Source organism: Acinonyx jubatus, chromosome D3 (genome assembly GCF_027475565.1).
Source record: "Acinonyx jubatus isolate Ajub_Pintada_27869175 chromosome D3, VMU_Ajub_asm_v1.0, whole genome shotgun sequence".
In the NCBI taxonomy this organism is placed as follows: domain Eukaryota; kingdom Metazoa; phylum Chordata; class Mammalia; order Carnivora; family Felidae; genus Acinonyx; species Acinonyx jubatus.
The window spans coordinates 28,883,125-28,899,998 of record NC_069392.1 but is presented as its reverse complement, the minus strand read 5'-3'; the positions used below and the strand labels follow the sequence as shown (position 1 = coordinate 28,899,998).

Genomic DNA, 16,874 nt, shown 5'->3' with positions numbered 1-16,874 from the left:
GGACAGCAGACACAGAGCAAGGGGGTTACCTGTAAGCATTTTTGGAAACAGGGCGAGGATCAAACTTAAAGAAGATGATGCACATGGGTCCCTGAGAGCAGCTTTGTTCACACGGGGCCACACAGTCTGTGAAAAAAGGAAAAAAAATGCATTGAGTAAATGGAGACAACAGAACACTGCCCCCTCCCGAATCTGCAATGCTCCCTGGCCCAGAACAGAACCACCTCTGTGATATCCCTGACCCTCACCGACATGGCAGAACCACGTGCCAGACACGTCAACTCACCAGCACTACATAACCATCTCCTTAAATGTTCACACATATCAGCACAGGCCAGACTGTCCCCTGATGCCTACAATGCTCACTGGCCCTTGACACACCACAGGAGAGTGGCCATGGCAGCAAGAACAAGAACCATGTGGGGGGGGGGGGAGACGGGGGCAGCAGGTGGGTACCCTCCCACACCACACCTGAGTGGCTTTGTGGTTTGCTCCATGCCTACCACCCAGATTGATCCATCCTAGCCCCTGGAAATGGCACCAATTCCAGCCCCCCAGCCCCTCAAGGCAGGGCTGTATCATATCTAACCGGCCTGGGGATGCTCTGCAGCAGTGACCACAGCAGGCCCTCAGCACATGCCCTCATGACAGCACATACAGAGCCAGGGGCCCCAGAGGACCCAGAGGACCCTGCACACCCCATGTAAGCAGGTGCAGACAAGAGGCAAAGCACATGTGCTGGTGATATGGACATGCATCCAGGTGCTGGGGAGTGGGGACTCAGTGCATACCTTTGCACACACAGGCCCTGTGCCTGGGGACCTCTAGCACCAGCAGGTCTTTTCCCAAACGAAGTTGAGAACAGAGATGAGATCCTGAGGCCACTGACCTGGGATGAGGTGACTTTGAGGGTCTCTAGTCCTGTATGTGTGTATGAGCCAGGACACCACTCCAGGGCAGAGCCAGCTCCTACAGCCATGAAATGGATAGCAAAGAGGCTGCATAGATGCCCTGACCAAAAAGATGCCCCAAAAGAACCTCACGGGCAAGTATGTGCATGTATGTGAGGCCTGAAGGTCTGTGCACATGTGTAAGTATAAGGACATGTCTGTGTATGTGTGCTTCTGCACGTCTGCATGTGTGTGTGTGACTGTGTGCATGTGTGTGTCTAGAGGAGGCAACTGAGCTCCAAGCACATTAGCCTGGGGTGCCCTAGGATTGGGGAGGGTCTGTGCAGTAGCCTGTCCCCCAAGAGTATTAAGCACACAGTGCCTACTAGAGCAAGGTCTGGGCTCTGCCCTGGGTGGGAGAGGGATCACACCGGTAAAGAAGGTCTATGAGTTGGTCCCCAGCTCATAGAGAAGGTGGAATGAGATGCCCAGACACTGCCCATCCTCGCTCCAGGTTTCAACACAAACCATGAACACTCTGCCTCTCCTGCCCCTCTGCCCCCAAGCCTTGGAGCAGCCACACAGGGGAGGGGACCAGCCTGCTGTGAGGGACACAGGCACAGTCCGCCCCCCAGGCATGGGAGCAGCAGGAGTAGGCCAAGGATGGCTCCAGCTCACTGCCCCAAGCTAGGGTCCCTTCCATCCATACACAACAGTTCCAAGAGAAGCCTACCCCAGCCGTGGGGGTGGGTAGGAACTGAAGAGAGCTTAGAGCCCCTCTCTGATGCCCATGCAATTGCTCCCAGTTCTTGGGTCTGTGAAGTAAAACATTTTCTGTTTCAGGACTCACAGAAGGAAGTTCCCACCACACCAATCCTGCCATCGAAGCTGTGGCAGCACCCAAGAGTGGGAGGGTGGGTGGACAGGTGGCAAGGGAGCTGGTGACAGAACACAGAACAGCCAAGGAGGGGCCAAAGCCTGAGGCTGGCACTATGGACACAACCACAGCTCAGAGCCACCTGTAGGTCTTCGTGTGGATGACACCATGTCCCTACCTCTCCATTCATTTCTGCTTACTGGTCTGGCAGGGATGGGAAGTGAGGGGAGGGAGTCAGGGAGAAAGGATCCACTCTGCTAGCCACCACTGGCTCCCAAAGGCCCTCGAGGGACCCCCACAACTCAGCCCCAAGTTCCTCCCTGTCCCTAAAGGTACGGACATTGGTGATGCCTCAGGGGAACAATCCCTATCTTCAGCAAAGCCCTTGGCTGTGCAGGTGAGACGTCACCATGGTGACCAGTGCCACTGCAGAAGTGCAGGATGCTGGGAGATGAACAGCTATGTGAGATGGGCTGCTGGCCACTGGCCCCCACAGGACAGAGCCAAAGGCAGTGCCTGATGTGGAAGAGGGCCCCGAGTTGACAGGAGCAGGCTGGGTTCCCACCCCTGGGTGCCCTGGTAGTGCCCACTAGGGCCATCATCCTAGGGTCACCTGATATAATACTGGTGGGCAGGCTGTTGGAACTGACCCTTGTAGCAAAAACAACTCAAAATGCTTAAAACAATATGCAAAAATCTTAAAAGCAGCCAAGAACTAACAAAGTCATGCAGGATTTAGGCAATATCTCAGAGAACATGAAGACCCAGAGAGGAAAGAAAGCAGAGTACCCTGGCTATGATTCCTGTCCTGAGGCACTGGTCCATCTGGGCAAACCAGACTCTGGTGACCACGGAGCTAAGTGAGACCAAAGACAAGGCCCAGGGCTGCCCCAAGATGGTAATGAAGTAGGAAACCCACCCCCTCCCTCCACCCCGTCAGGGTGAAGCTGGGCCCCTGAAAGGCAATGCTCCTAGGGTAAGGATGGACTATATCCACCGCCACCCCAAGGGGCCACAGGGACAGCACACAGAAGTGGAGAGAATCCCTGAGAAGCCACATGAGCACAGCCAGTCCGCACTGGGGGTCCAGGGATCCTCATGCCAAGACTTGGTTTGAGTGGCTCCTGCATGGGTAAGTGCCCTCAGGCACCTGGCAAGCCAAAGTTCTCATCTTCATGCTAGACCTCCAAGAAGGCTCACAAATCATTTCAAGGACAAAGAGAAGGACAGTCAGAAAGAACCACATAATGAAACAAAGCACCATAAGTAAGAGCCAGCAGAAAGTGATCCCCACATGTCTAGTAAACCAACCATGCTCTGACTGCAGAAAAAGCTTGAGAATATTTGCAGCAAAAGTACATGAGACAGAGTAAATCAGGAGGTTCACAAAGCACTGGAGAGGACTTTGAGAATCAGAAGCTATAGTAACCATGAATTAAAACTCAGCAATGGGGGCACCCGGGTGGCTCAGTCGGTTAAGTGCCTAACTCTTGACTTTGGCTCAGGGCATGATCTCACCATTTGTGAGTTTAAGCCCCTCATCAGGCTCTGTGCTGACAGCGCAGAGCCTGCTTGGGATTCTCTCTCTCCCTCTTTCTGTCCCTCCCCTGTGTGCTCTCTGTCTCTCTCTGTCTCTCAAAATAAATAAACTTAAAAAAAAAAAACAAAACACCTCAGCAGTGGGTTCTAAATTAGCAGATTAGACACAGCTAATGAGACAGACCAACTTGTCCAGAACGCAGTACAGGGAGGTAGGAAGCATGTGGCACCTCCTGGGGCCCTAAGTGTCCCACCTGCCACATGGCTATAGCCCAGCACCGAAGACGTAGGCCTTCTCACCCCCAAGGAGCTGGTCTCTCCCACAAATGAGAATTCTCCTGGTAAGGAGGCCAACTGGCACTGTCTATGGCAACCAGACCAACCATGGTCAGTGGGGGAAACCCTGCCAGCCCATCACTTCTGAAATCCCACCTACCCGAAGCCCCAAGACAGAGGGCTGTTCTGAGGGCTGCTCCCCCAGGGACATGCTGCCCCACCAGGGACATGCAGCTCTGGGTTGTCAGAAGAGGTCATCATGTTGGCCTTGGCCTGCTGTGCACCTCTCTGGGCTGTGTGCCCAGTTACTGAGCAAGGCCACTGGCCGGGAGCAGCTCTGGCTACTGAAGCTCACAAGCCAGAAGCAGAGCCCTCCAACTTGGCTGTAGGACCTCACCATCCTAGCCAGCCTGTGTGGGTGGCAGACCAGCCCTCCAGACAGCGGTAGTGGGGAGGGCTCTGAGGTTGGAGGAAAGGCCACTGATGAGTCTCCAGGCAGCCTGGCGCCAGAGTTGTGGGCACAAAGCCCAGGGCTGCGGCCTCGATGAAGACGTGGTCATTGGGAGGGAAGGACCAGAGGAAAGCCAGCCCCTGGGGAGGGGACCATCAGGAACTGCCTTTCTCTCCAATCCCTCACCCCCCACTCAAGCCAGGCCCGCTGCCCACCGGCCCCACCCCTTCACGGCTTCACTTCCCACCATGCCAGCACCCTCCTTCACCTGGGCAGGTCCCATGGGTGCAAGGCCCTTTTCCCAGCACGCCCCCACCCAGGCCCTGATGAAATGCTACCTGACACTCTGTTTGTTGGGCCACCTTCAGGGCTGACTTTCCGGGCTCCCAGAGCAAGCTCTGGAGACAGCCACCATGGGCTGAACACAGGATAGGTGGGAGGCTGGAACCGCCAACAGTGGCAAACAGTATCCTGCCCCCGTTGCTGTATGCCTGCCTGCCTGGCAGCTTGGGACACGAAGAAAACACTGCTCTCCACTTTCCACAGTTCTGAGGCTGGCACCGTGGGAAAGGGAGGGGGAAGGGCTTCAATAGACCCCACCATGCCAGGTGGGGCTGGGGCTCATCCATGCTAGGTGGTTTCTCTGCTTGTTTTGGGGAGCTTACCCTCAAAGGACACCAGAGCTGGTAAAATGTGTAAGGGAGGGTGGTGTCCTGGGCAGAAGCATGCCTGGGCTCAATGACATCCTCACCCCACTGGTCCCCACCTCTATGAGGCATGCAAGCCCAAGACTTCATGGAGTATCTGGATGCCCATGGAAGCCCATAAGCCAAGGCTCACCCCAGAGGGCCAGGGCCAGCCCACAGCTGGAGGAAGAGACAGGCAGGAGGGTGCTGGGGGGATCCGATTAGGAGCCTTGCCCATGTGCCTTGGCAACCTTGGGGTAGCCATCTGATGCTGTACTCAGAGGGAAGGAGAAGGCACATGTGGGGTGCTGGAATCAAGTGGGCCTCCTGACCCTGCACATGTTCCCAGGAAGGCCCCCAGAAGGCCAGACACCCCCAGCACTGCACATCCCCACTGCCCTGGCACATCCACAACCCCCTCCACCCAGCCACATCACAGAAATGCTCAGAAACCGGCATGCCCACTGCAGTGGCCCTGGTGGCCTCACCATTCTCCCAGTGGTCGAACCACCCCAGGGCCTGAGAAGCCCCTGGGAAAGCTAGTGATCAGTGACAAAAAAAGTCACCATGTCCACACACGGTCCCACTGGGGCTGCTGTCTCACTCAAGGGTATAGCCGGGCCTCAGAGCTGCCCACAGGGATGGAAGATCCCAGACAGTGGCCCAGGCCGTGCAGGGGAAGCCACATGAGCAATGGGGCTAGAGAGTGAAGCTTGTCAGGTGGCCAACTGTCCTGACAAGTGTCCAAGATACCTGCATGGCACAGTGGCTGGCGGGGATGGGAACAAATCATTTCATGCTAATTGTGTGCACTGGAAGAGACACTTACTATGGCCTGGACTGTTCTGTAAAGAAAACCACGGGGCTGGGCCCCACTGGCGAGGAGGTGGCATCAGCAGTCAGTTGCTCAAGCTCCATGCCTCTGGAGCATCCTCACCATGGGTTCCTAGCGACGCCACATTCCACAGCTCACACAGACTCTCCTCACTGCACACAGCAACCAGGCAATCTTTGTCATAACCAAGATTTCACATAAAAATCTGTGAGCATGGCTAAGACAACTCTGTTGTACAAAACTACCCAGGACTTTTCAGGCATTAAATAGGGCTCAGCATAAAGTCCTGCAGCAAACAGAAAGGCTGCAGCTCTGGAAGTACGTTCTCTAATGCCATCCGACAAAGGCCCCCAGCCCAGGGACTGTGACTCAGGCCAAGCAGGCGCATGAGGCTGTACTGAGAGCAGCACACCCACCGCCCGCCTCACACCTACCCATTCAGCCTCGGCCTCCTGCTGTGTCCTTGGCCTGCCTAGAAACAGCCCTGTGGAAGGAAGCACCATGTCCCCTGGGGTGACAGCCTGCGGGTGCACCTCTGCCCCGTCTTCCACTGGGAGCCTGGGCGGATCCAAGGTAAGCACCTGTGCAGCACAGGCCTGCGCTCTCTGCACACCCCTGGAGCCCCTCAGCACACCTGAGCCCCAGCCTGAAGGACCTACGAGGTGTGAGGCAAAAGCAAGTTTACTTCAAACCAAAGCCAAGGGCTTCCCCTTTCTCTCTGAAAAACCTAGAGGAAGTCTTCCCAGGTCATAACTCCTGCTTTCCTCTGCCCTAACCACTTGAGAATTCTGCAAAACCGGAAGAATGGGTCATGAGTTCGGCACCAGTTATTCTTAGCACACGGTGCTGGCTGCAAAGCACGGAAGCTTTCCAGGCACTCCCAGCCCATCTGCTGATAAGGCTTTCGAGAGTTCTCTGCATGCTCCATTCTGCCTGCTCACCTGCTGCCTCTGAAACCTGCCTTCTCCAGCTGAGGCCTCCTTCTTCCTCCCCTGCCTCCCAGGGAAACCAATAGCACTATCCTAATGGCCAAGTTCAGCCAGGTAAACTCCCTCTTTCAGAAGAACCAGTCTCCTCAGTTGAGTCAAGCCCCAAACTTCACTCCACGTGGCATCTAACAAGAGAATGACAAGAAAACAACTCAAGCAGGCAGGCAGATAGCCTGGCCAAAGATGGGCCAGGGCCACATGCCAAGAGATGTAGTGACGGCTGCAATGGCTCAGGTGAGGGCTATGTGGGGACAAGGTCTGGCACCTGGACTGACCAATGGTGAAGATCTATTTCCCTGGCCAGGAAGGGCAGGTCAGCAACCTCATGGAGGCTCACTGGGAGAGTAGGCAAGAGGGGCCTAGGGTCACATTGATAGGACCTCACTGTCACTGCCAGCCCAGACGGGGAAGGACCTGGCACGGGGATGGGACAGACCTCAGTACTGCTGGGTCGCCCATCTCCCTCTTATGTATTCCTGATGCCACACAGCCGCCAGCCCCACACTGCCTGGGGGCTAATGGGCATCACACACTGACTGTGCCAGCCACTCACCCCACACCGACCAGCATCCTCTCCTCCAGCGTTTGCACCAAGGCTTGCTCCCTTCCCTTCCTCCTGTCCCACCTGTCCTCCTACATCTGCTGCCCTCTCATCCATCCCCAGCCCAAGGCTCCATGCCCCCTGCAGCCACAACCAGCAGCTCCCATGGACCAGCGGAGTCTATGATTGTGGTTCCCACAGCCAGGTTACCCAGGAGCACACTCTCATCTGGAAAGTTTCCAAGCATACACATTCTACAAAAGCCCCATATCTGGTCAGCTATATGCTTCCAGATCTTTCTCAGCAAAGTATGGGTGTGCATTGTGGGGTTACCCTGACGTCCTGTCTTCCTGCTGACTGGCCGTGCAGACCTGTCCTCACCGAGGGGCAATAACCCCCAGCCTGCTAGCTGCTGCACAGCTTTCCCAGGGGACATGTGCCTTCACTCTACCTCTTGGCTCTGCCCGGTGTTTCAGTCCCATCAAGTTTCTACCCCCTGCAGAATGCCACAGGGGAGCCGTGTGCACATGCTCTGCAAATGGGTTGAAGAGGGTACAGAGACCCAGGAGGCAGAATGGCCAGTGAGAGGATGATGCTCTTAGGTGAGCCCAACTCCCTCCAAATATCCGGCACAGGTACCATCTGCTGTGCAAGGGGAGTGTCCTGACCAGCACCACTACCTGCCATGGCAGCCCTCCTCAGGGTGGCAGGAAACACCCTCACCATGGTTTCACTGGCAAATCCCAGGGGTTGTGCATCTTACAGCCACCTGCACGCCTTTGTCCACAAATCACCAATTTGGGTACAGGATCCTGGGCTTTTATTGCGCAATCTGTAGTGAGGTACACGTGGTGTGGGCAGACTCACAACCTGTCTGCTCCAGGAGCTGCAAATATTTTCTCCCCGTACTGCCCTGCCTCATAGCTTTGCCTGTGGCACTGCCTATCGGAAACAGTGTGTTACTTTACCACAAGTTTTCCCACTCCTACTACAGAGCAGCAACCCTCCCTGTCCCCAAGTTAGAGCCCGTTTCCCTGGGCTTCCTTGTATGGTTGTATTTTGGCTTAGTTCTCAGGTCAGCCTGTGGTCTGCTCTGGTGGGTGCTGTGCGGTACGGACCCCCTTGCCTCCCAGCTACTGGGCGTCCATCCGGTCCATGCTGGGCTTCCTACCTCAGCCATACCCAGACACCCAGTCCCAGGTCTCTGCAGGGCCCTGTCATTCATGAGGCCTCTCAGCTTTGGCACATGCTCTGGTATCTGTCTGGAGGACAAGTCTCCCTCTTGGCTAGTCACTGAATTTTCTAAAACTCTAACAAATTGTGCTGGGCCATGCCCCACCCCTGCTTACCACACCTGGCACTGTGCGTGTGCCAGTGTCCAGGAAGTGACACAAGCGAGCCCCATGGCAGACAGCACACTGCTCAGCACTTGTACAGAAACCAGAAATAAGACTCATCCATTAGGACAGAAGTCAGGGCAGGGCCACCTTGTCTGGGGGACAAGAGGGGACACAGGGGACATTGGGGTACTGGCATAGCTTCTTGACATGGATGCTAATGGTATGGCTGGGCCCACTGTACAACCCATGGAGGTGCTCATTTAAAGCATATGCACTCTTACAGGCAGGCTGGCGTGGGGAGGAATTCCGGAAAGGCTGAAGAAGAGGCTGTTTGTTTATGAGAGACTGGGCAAGAGTGGACCCGGCCCTGGCTCAAACCCTTCAAAGCAGGACCCGTTGCAGCTGAGCTGCTGTGAGTTCCGCATGACACACAACCCACCTGAGCAGAGAGCAAAGCCACACCTGACAACCAGGGTGCCAGAGGAGGGGAGCCTAAGCCCTCCGTGGGATCACTTTCCTTTGTCAATTAAAAAGGCCAACAGGGGGGCGCCTGGGTGGCTCAGTCAGTTGAGCAGCCGACTTCGGCTCAGGTCATGATCTCGCGGTCCGTGAGTTCGAGCCCCGCGTCGGGCTCTGTGCTGACAGCTCAGAGCCTGGAGCCTGTTTCGGATTCTGTGTCTCCCTCTCTCTCTGACCCTCCCCCGTTCATGCTCTGTCTCTCTCTGTCTCAAAAATAAATAAATGTTAAAAAAAAAATAATAAAAAAAAAAAAAGGCCAACAGGCCTCTGGACGACATGCTAGGCCAGAATGCAGCAAAGGATGACAGGAATGCACATGAATGAATGGGAAGGTATTCTGGCCTCAACAGAGCCGAGGGGGCCTAGACACTCGGAAAACTGAGGCTTCCGATTCACATCACATCAGTCTCCTACCAGGCTGGCTGCATACGTTAAGGCTTTGCACAGAGGTTACCTGGACCCAAGAATCTGCAGCCCCATTTCACTCTGCCAAGCACTTTACACGTTTTGGGATAATTTTTAAGGCTAGACAGCCTGACTGTTTTTCTTTAGAGCATGCAGAGGACAGGGGCCCTCCGGCTTCACACGGCAGGGCTGAGGAGCCAGACACTTCATCCTCGCCCCATGCGGCCCAGGCTATCACTGTGGCAGCCCCCAGGGCCAGAGCTGGAAAGCATCCACTGCTCTTTTCGCATGATGCGTAATGTCTTCCCAGCAGCTGCCAGCAGAGGAGGTAAACACACATGGGAACACAGTGTTGCTGTTCTGGGGGCCTTGGCTGAGAAAGCCCTGACGTCTGTAAATATTCTGAGCAGCGGCCCACTGCAACATGCCCCCCCTCCCCCCCCCTCGCCACCAGCACGCCAGCCCAGCTCAGCTCAGCAACTGAGACTCTACAATCTATGCTTTGTCGTTCTGGTTGAGTGGCATTTCACCGTGACAAATTTTCCACAGGGATACTCTCTCCTAAGATCTCCACGATGCTTAGGGAGCACTAATTCAACCCCACACCAAGTGTCACTGTCCCTGCATTTCAAAGGAGTGACACACATGAGGGGAACAATGAATATTACAGAAAGCCCTGGACACAGGACAGCCCCTGTACCTTAACCCTTCCTGGCTTCCCCACAAGCCAGGGGCCAGCCCAGCCTCACAGTGGCCCCACTGCCCCCATGCTTAATAAAGGACAAAGGAGTATTCCCACTAACCCCTCAAAAGATCAAAAGAGGGTGAAAGCAAGCACTTAAAATTAATGTGGTCCTGAAATCTTTCACACATGTACCCTGAGTGTCAGTAGCCACCAAGAGATGGTGGACGGCTCTTTTTACTTTTAAGTGTATATATATCATTTTTGCAAATCTAAAAAAGAAAAGTTGAGAGAGATTAAAAAAAAAAAAAAAAAAAAAAAAAGGCTGCACTGATAACCTGGAAAGGCAGCTCAGTGTCCTGAGGCAACCTTGTTTTCATGGAACCCATCACCCAACCCCCATGGTCTGGACCAACAGATTCCATGGTGCTGCCCTCACGAACAGACATGTCACCAAAGGATGGACTCAGTTCTCACACATCTGGTGTGTCAATGACAAGTGTGGCACCACTTCTAAAAGCCCTTCCAGCCTCTCTGCCATAGGCCATTTAACTCCAGGCATACTCTGGAGGCCCCTCACTTCTCCACAGAAATCCTCAGAATTAGCAGGCTGAGAAATAGCCTCCATGCGCAGGCACCAAGGATGCCTTCAGAGAGCTCGCCCTCTGGTGCAGAAGCCAGACACAAGAACGAGACCCCAAGACATTGCACAATTACATCCACAGTGAAACATAACTAAAAGCCCACAAAATGAGGTCACAAAAGAAGCATAGAGCAGTAACAACAGCTCAGGGACTGGGCAGCCAGGGCAGAGCTGATGGCCAGTTTCCTTCATTCAGGGAAGGCTGTTGTCACCACATATCCAAGCAGGCAGTGGCAGCAACCCAGTCAGAGTGGCCTGCAGTCTGTGGACACGCCAGTATCATGAAGCCACAGGAATGGGGCTAATGATCAAAGGCCAGATAAGGGGGGCGGGGGCACCAGGGTAGCCCACCCACCACACGGGAGCACTATGATCCTGGAGAGGAGGGGACAGAGGCTCTACTGTGTCCTCCTGCCTCCAGGCCACCAGACAGGTCACCCAAAGCAGGCAGGATCCTGAGACAGTGGCCCAGGTGGAACAGAGGCACTGGAACCTGGCCCTGGCTCTGCGTGACCTTGGAAACACCATCTGCCCCTCAGCCTGAGTTTTCTTCGCTGTGGACAGCATCCAATCAATGAAGATTTGCCCAAAAAAGTTGCCCAGAGGATTAACAAGCAAGCTTGAGAAAGCATTCCAAAGTGCTACCAGCTGTAGGCACCCCTTATAGCTGTCATCACATCACATCTGCCTCACGGAAGAAAGCTCTGAGCCTAAACAGCAGCAGCAAAACAGCAGTCAGCAGGTCAGGAGCAGGACGCCAGGCCAGGCCTGAGCCCAGCATGTGATATCCCTGCTGGAGGAAAAGGGCTGAGGCTCAGGGATTGGTCCAAGGGCAGAAGACTTTGTCTAAAGCTGTGGCCCAGGGGTAGGCCATGAAGCACCTGACACGCTGCAGTCAGGGAAGGGGGTCTGAAAGCCCAGCACCAGGGCTAGCCCCTGCCCTGGGTGCAGCCCTGCCCAGCCCCCACCCCCGAAGCCCTGGGAGATGGTCTGACCAACTCCTCCACCCCAGAAAAGGCGTGTCCAAGCGCAGGGATGACCCAGCACTTGCTGCCTACTCAGACATACATCAGCTGTCACCTGGCTGCCCCGCAGCAGGCCACATGGAGGTGGCACCGTGACTCAGGGCTTCAGAGCTGTCTGAGGGCGTAGCCCACCCACCCTGCAGCGACCACGCAGCTCCCAGCCCAGCCAGTCTCTGCTTCCCTGCAGCGAGACCGGCCCTGCCTTGCCAGTGGACCCGGCTTCCCATTCTGGCGGGGATCACTAGAAACGCCTTCCAGTAACGCATGGGGCGCTTCCTCCGGCTCGGTTTAGTCTCTCAGGACCCGGCGTTGGATTTCCATTCCACGCCTCGGGAAGGGGAAACAGGCAGGGCGGGGAGGTGAGGCCCCGCCCCTCTCCTCCCTACCGGCGCCCCCGGAGCCCCGCGCCCCCGATCCCGGGCCGGCCCTGCAGGGAGCGAAGTCCGCAGGCCCGGGCCGCCAGCCACGCACTCACCGCCTCCGCCGCCACAGACTTCCGGGTGCCGCGCCCGCGCGCCGCCGCCGCCGCTGCCCAGGCCCCGCCCCCCCGCCCTCTGAGCGCCCGCCATTGGGCTGCGCCGTTAGGGGCGGGGCGACATACCGCGACCCGGACCACCGTTGGCTGCGCGCGCTGTCGTTCGGGGTCTGCAGCCCTCCCGGCTTTCCGCCCCCAGGTCTGCGCCAAGCCTCCGGGCTGCGTGGGCGTGTGGTGGCCTCGGGGCCTCCGCGGCTTTCCCAGCCTTCCGGGCGCCCCAGCTTGGAGGATGCCCTCAGAAGGTCGCGCCACTTGCAGCGGCCCGAGAGCATGCCTTCGGGGGCCCGTTAGGGACGCGGCCTGAGCTCCAGGGGCCGTAGGTCACCTACCTACCTGGCGGCCTTCGCTGGAAGCTATAGGAGGATGCCCACTTCCGGACCCACCCCTCAGGCGGGTTCGTGGCTCTGGACCTGGCCACCCCTCCCTTTTCTTTATGGCCCTCAGTTTTGTCCAGCCTCTGCCACTCTGGCCTTTGGCCTCCCTCCCTACTGCAATCCCTTCCACACTCAGGACAAACCCTGGACCAGGCTCTCCAGACCCACCCAGCCACTGTGGTCTCTGAGCCCACCCGGAGGCCGATCTACAGGTCCAGGCCCCAGGATGAAGAGTTGGCCCACCCTGAGCTGTAATGGGTGAGCAAGTGAGCAAGAGGTGGGAAGGGGCACTGACTGGGGGCCCTCCCAACAGGACAGAGGCATTCACTGGACTCTCTGCCTTCTTTGACCTCTGGGCTGTGTCTGGAGCCTGAGTGCAGGGCGGGGGGAGTGGAGAGTGAGAGGCCCAGGGACCAGGGCCTACTCCAAAGTGGGCGCTCAGCAAACTATGACAAGGATGAGAGTTACATTAAGGATAATAATGGACACCTGGCTGGCTCAGTCAGTGGAGCATGCAACACTTGACCTCGGGATTGTACCTTTGAGCCCCATGATGGGTGTAGAGATTACTAAATAAAATCTTTTGGGCACCTGGGTGGCTCAGTCAGTTGAGCGTCAGACTCTTGATTTCGGCTCAGGTCATGACCTCACAGTTTCATGAGTTCGAGCTCAGCCTAGGGCTCTGCACTGACAGGGCTGAGCCTGCTTGGGATTCTCACTCTCTCTCTGCCCCTGCCCCACTCGTGCTGTCTCTGTTTCTCTCAAAATAAGCAAACTTTAAAACAATAAACAAAGTAAAATCTTTTTTTTAAAAAAGGATAATAACAATGTGCTACACCAGGGTCTCAATCCACAGCTGTCATTCCCCCTTTTTTACAGATGCAAACACTGAAGATCGGTGCAGTTACCTCACTTAAGGTAAAAAAAGAAAAAGAAAAAGATGGCAAGTGTCATTGGCTGGATTAGCTTCCCAGTCCTGTGTGAAGACCTACTGTACTGATCCTGACTCAGAGCACTGATGCCCTGTGGAAAACTGGGGTTTAGAGAAGGAAAGGGCCTGGCTGGTGATCAGCAAAAGCAAGAATTGAACCCAAACCTGTCTGACACACCGAAAGGCCCATTCCAGCCCAACTCTCTGGCCATCTTTTCTGTGTTCCTCCTGGAACCCAACAGAAGCCCTTTACAGCCCTTTACTGAGGACTCCAGACGTCCAAAGACTCATGGCCAGCAGGCAGCAAACCCAGCGTGATGCATGGTCCTCCTTCCCACCATCCAGCAGGAGAATCCTTCTGGGCTGGTGCCAGTGATTTCCCTCAAGGCAGCCAGACCTTGCAGCCCACCCAAGAGATGGTAGTGTTAGACAAGCAAGACTTGGGGCTTAGGCACGTGTGACTATGCCTGGGGAGACAGGGCAGCAGCTGCAGACCGGTCTTTCCTAAACACTGGACCACATACTTCAGAGGAGTGGGACACAGAATGGTGCCTTCCCATTGCCAGAAAAAGGGGATGTGGTCATGCATGGGTTGTACAGAGGTTCAAATCCTGGTCTGCCACGGAAGCATATGGCTCTGGGCCAGCCCCACCTCCAGCTACACTTTCCCCATCTAGATGGAGCTATGGCAGGCACTGTGATATTCTTTGTCACCACTGACTCCAGTCTGGACAACATTTGGTGCCAGGGAGCAGATAAGACCAGATAAGATGGGTTGGGGTTGGAAGCTGAACCCTGGGGTCTCAGGACTGGAAAGAGTTCACTGCCACCCCACCTCAGGTGACACACATCCTTAGATGGGGAGCTCACTACCTTGTTTGGTCACCCTTTCAGTCTCTGAACATTTGTCACTGTTGAGAAGTTCTTCCTGACCTCCAGCTGAAACCTTTTCCCTCTATAGCTTTCCTCACATGTCCCAGGGATGTCTCTAAGCAGATGCCCACCAGCTGGGTGGAGGGGTTGGGAGAGAGGGAGGAGACTGGGTTACTGGTCCCTGTGGCAGTGGTCAAGCACTTGGGGCTATCTATCCTGCTTTTGGACTGTTACTGACCCCTACTTGCAGCCTGGGTCATGGTGGGCCCACTGCCAGAGAGTAGCCTTGAGTCCTCTTGGCACTGACGCTGTCTACTCTGCTCCCCTGTATATGGCTGGTAATCCAGCTTGGGGTACAGAATCCTGCCTGGAGTGGGAGGCAGGGAGGCAGTCCTCACTTAGGCCAGTTTTGGAGCACAATTCTCCCCTTTGCTCTCTCAAAGGCCTGTCCAGCCCCTCCTGCCACCATCAGCACGTGTGTGGGAAAGGGATGGTGCTGGACTACAAGCTCACTATGAGAATAGAGCTCCAGGAGGACCAGGGTCCAATGCCCCTGGGGAGATTTGTAGGACAGCTGGACTAATGAAATCCACTCCTAATGGAAGGAAGAGAACCCCCAAGCCCACAAAGCAGCTGGGTCAGAATGTCATCAGTGGTGCAGCTCATAAGATAAGAGCTACCTTGCTCTTAGGGCCCCCTGTGTTCCAGAGAAGGACACTTCATTCTACCTGCTCAGAGCCACAAGTAACATCAGTATGCTAGAGTGTCAAGTGTCTCTCACCTCAAGCGTCAACTTTGATTGGTTGTGGCTGCCGGGCTCTAAAAGGCTGTTAGGGTGGATTTACTGTGTGTGCCAGGTACCACAGGAGGGACCTAATGTTGGTACCAGTGGTGAGTTCTGGCCCTACATCACTTCACTTCCTTTCTTCTGATCAAGCAACTATTGGGTGAACACTCTGGCTTCCTGATGTGGGTGGATAAGACATGTCTGGTCTCCCCATTAGCACTGTCATGGGCCTGTGACTCCCTGGGTGTCCACTTCCCTGGGTGGACGTGGGGAATATGGTGGGCTGAAAATCTGGTGATTTCCAGGTGTGACCAGGGCTGGAAAGGCTTAGAACTAAGCATGCACCAGAGTCACTGGCCAAGGGGCCATCATATCATGAACTCCCTGAAATAATCCCAATGGGCAGCAACCCCATTGGTTCCTCCTCACACCATAAAGTTAAGAGGAGCTGGCCAAGGATTATGGTCCCATTTGTTGTTATATGTGTGCCTCGTGTCACTGCAGGGAACAGGTGGCTGCTCTCTATCTGGCAGAAAAAAATGCACCTTGTGCTAAACTCTACTCAGGTGGCTGTACCCCACAGTGTTCCTCCAAGACCCCAAGTAGGGTGGAGAAAATGGGACACCAGGAAGTGTTTGTGTGTGTGTGTGTGGGGGGGGGGGGGTATAACTCCTCCCCACCCCCAGGCCCTGAGCTGTGATTGATGGAGGAGGTTAGGGAGGGCACTCCTGTGGCAGTCCTGCAGGGTGGGCTGAGTCAAAGTGTCCGTAGATTCAGACCTGGTGGAGGAAAACCTCTGGTTCACCGAAAGGCCCTTTCTGCCTCAGAAACACGGCTTCCATCCTGCCTCGCTGAGCCAAGTTCAGACCCGTATCTCTGCTCTGAGAACCCATAGGCCCTAGAGTGTGACGGACTAGATTTGAGCCAGGTGACCTAAAGCAAGTGAGAACCTTTCTGAGCTTCAATTTCCCATCTGTAAAATGGGAAGTCAGTGGAACTCTCTCGCGCGCGGCTTGCGTAAAGAATACCATCAGATATTGAGAGGAGGGCGCGGCGCGCTGCTCCCGGCGAACAGCAGGGGCCGGAGAAAGGACCCTAGCGAACTAGGGACGGTTCCGGCGAGACTGGAAACCGAGAAAGGAGCACCACGGGGTCTGCCAATCCCCGCTCGGGGCGGACGGCACGGGGACATCCTGGAAGGCGGCCGAGAGTGGGCGGCCCCGAGGATCCGGCGGCCGCCGCAGCGGTCCCGGCAGGTGCCCGGGCCTCGGCCCCTCCACGAAGGGGCCGGTCGTGGCCGGGACGGACACCCCGGGAGCCCAATGGCAAGCCGGCGTCTCCCAGCGCTCGTCCAATTGACGCCAGTTGCCGGGCCGCGCTGGGTCTCCCGACCAATCGGAAAATTCGCGTTCGGAGGGGGCGGGGCGGAGGGTCGCGTCGCTGGCCAGACCCTCTTTGCGCACGGGCCGCGCGAGGGGTGGGAAGGGCTGGCCCTGGGGCTGCACGCTGGGCCCAGGAGGGGTCCGCCCCTGCACCTGTCCAAGTTGAGCCCCCGCGGACCGCTAACCGCGCCTCGCCTTGGGGACGCCGCGCCCCGTGCGCCGAGAGACCTGGGGACGCCCGTCTGGGGGCGGGGGCCACGCTGCGGGGCCTCCCACGCCGCGCTCCAGGTAGGC

The 16,874-nt window shown here is 56.2% G+C and overlaps 2 protein-coding genes and 1 long non-coding RNA gene across 14 annotated transcripts in view; 2 read left to right on the top strand and 1 right to left on the bottom strand.

Moving 5' to 3' along the window:
* The window catches only part of TANGO2 (transport and golgi organization 2 homolog), a 36,304-nt gene extending 24,074 nt beyond the window's left edge, over positions 1 to 12,230 (bottom strand). The window contains exons 1-2 of one of the 4 annotated variants that reach the window (XM_053205839.1): positions 12,174 to 12,230; positions 30 to 126 (exon numbers count right to left, since the gene is read on the bottom strand). In XM_053205839.1, coding sequence (XP_053061814.1) covers positions 30 to 85 — 56 coding nt within the window. In that variant the 5' untranslated portion in view covers positions 86 to 126; positions 12,174 to 12,230. Of the gene's footprint in view, positions 1 to 29; positions 127 to 11,741; positions 11,766 to 11,834; positions 12,130 to 12,173 lie in introns of those variants that run through there. The other 3 variants (XM_053205838.1, XM_053205842.1, XM_015081811.3) reach the window with 3 other exon arrangements.
* A 110-nt stretch (positions 12,231 to 12,340) lies between these two features.
* LOC128312372 (uncharacterized) lies at positions 12,341 to 13,214 on the top strand. The gene is made up of 2 exons (XR_008291590.1): positions 12,341 to 12,627; positions 12,744 to 13,214. It is a non-coding gene; the product is annotated as an uncharacterized LOC128312372 (long non-coding RNA).
* A 3,418-nt stretch (positions 13,215 to 16,632) lies between these two features.
* The window catches only part of ARVCF (ARVCF delta catenin family member), a 56,162-nt gene continuing 55,920 nt past the window's right edge, over positions 16,633 to 16,874 (top strand). For 8 of the 9 annotated variants that reach the window (XR_008291589.1, XM_053205829.1, XM_053205832.1 and 5 more), the window contains exon 1: positions 16,634 to 16,868. The gene's annotated coding sequence lies outside the window, so the exon portion shown is untranslated. Of the gene's footprint in view, positions 16,869 to 16,874 lie in introns of all 9 variants that reach the window. The other variant, XR_008291588.1, reaches the window with a different exon arrangement.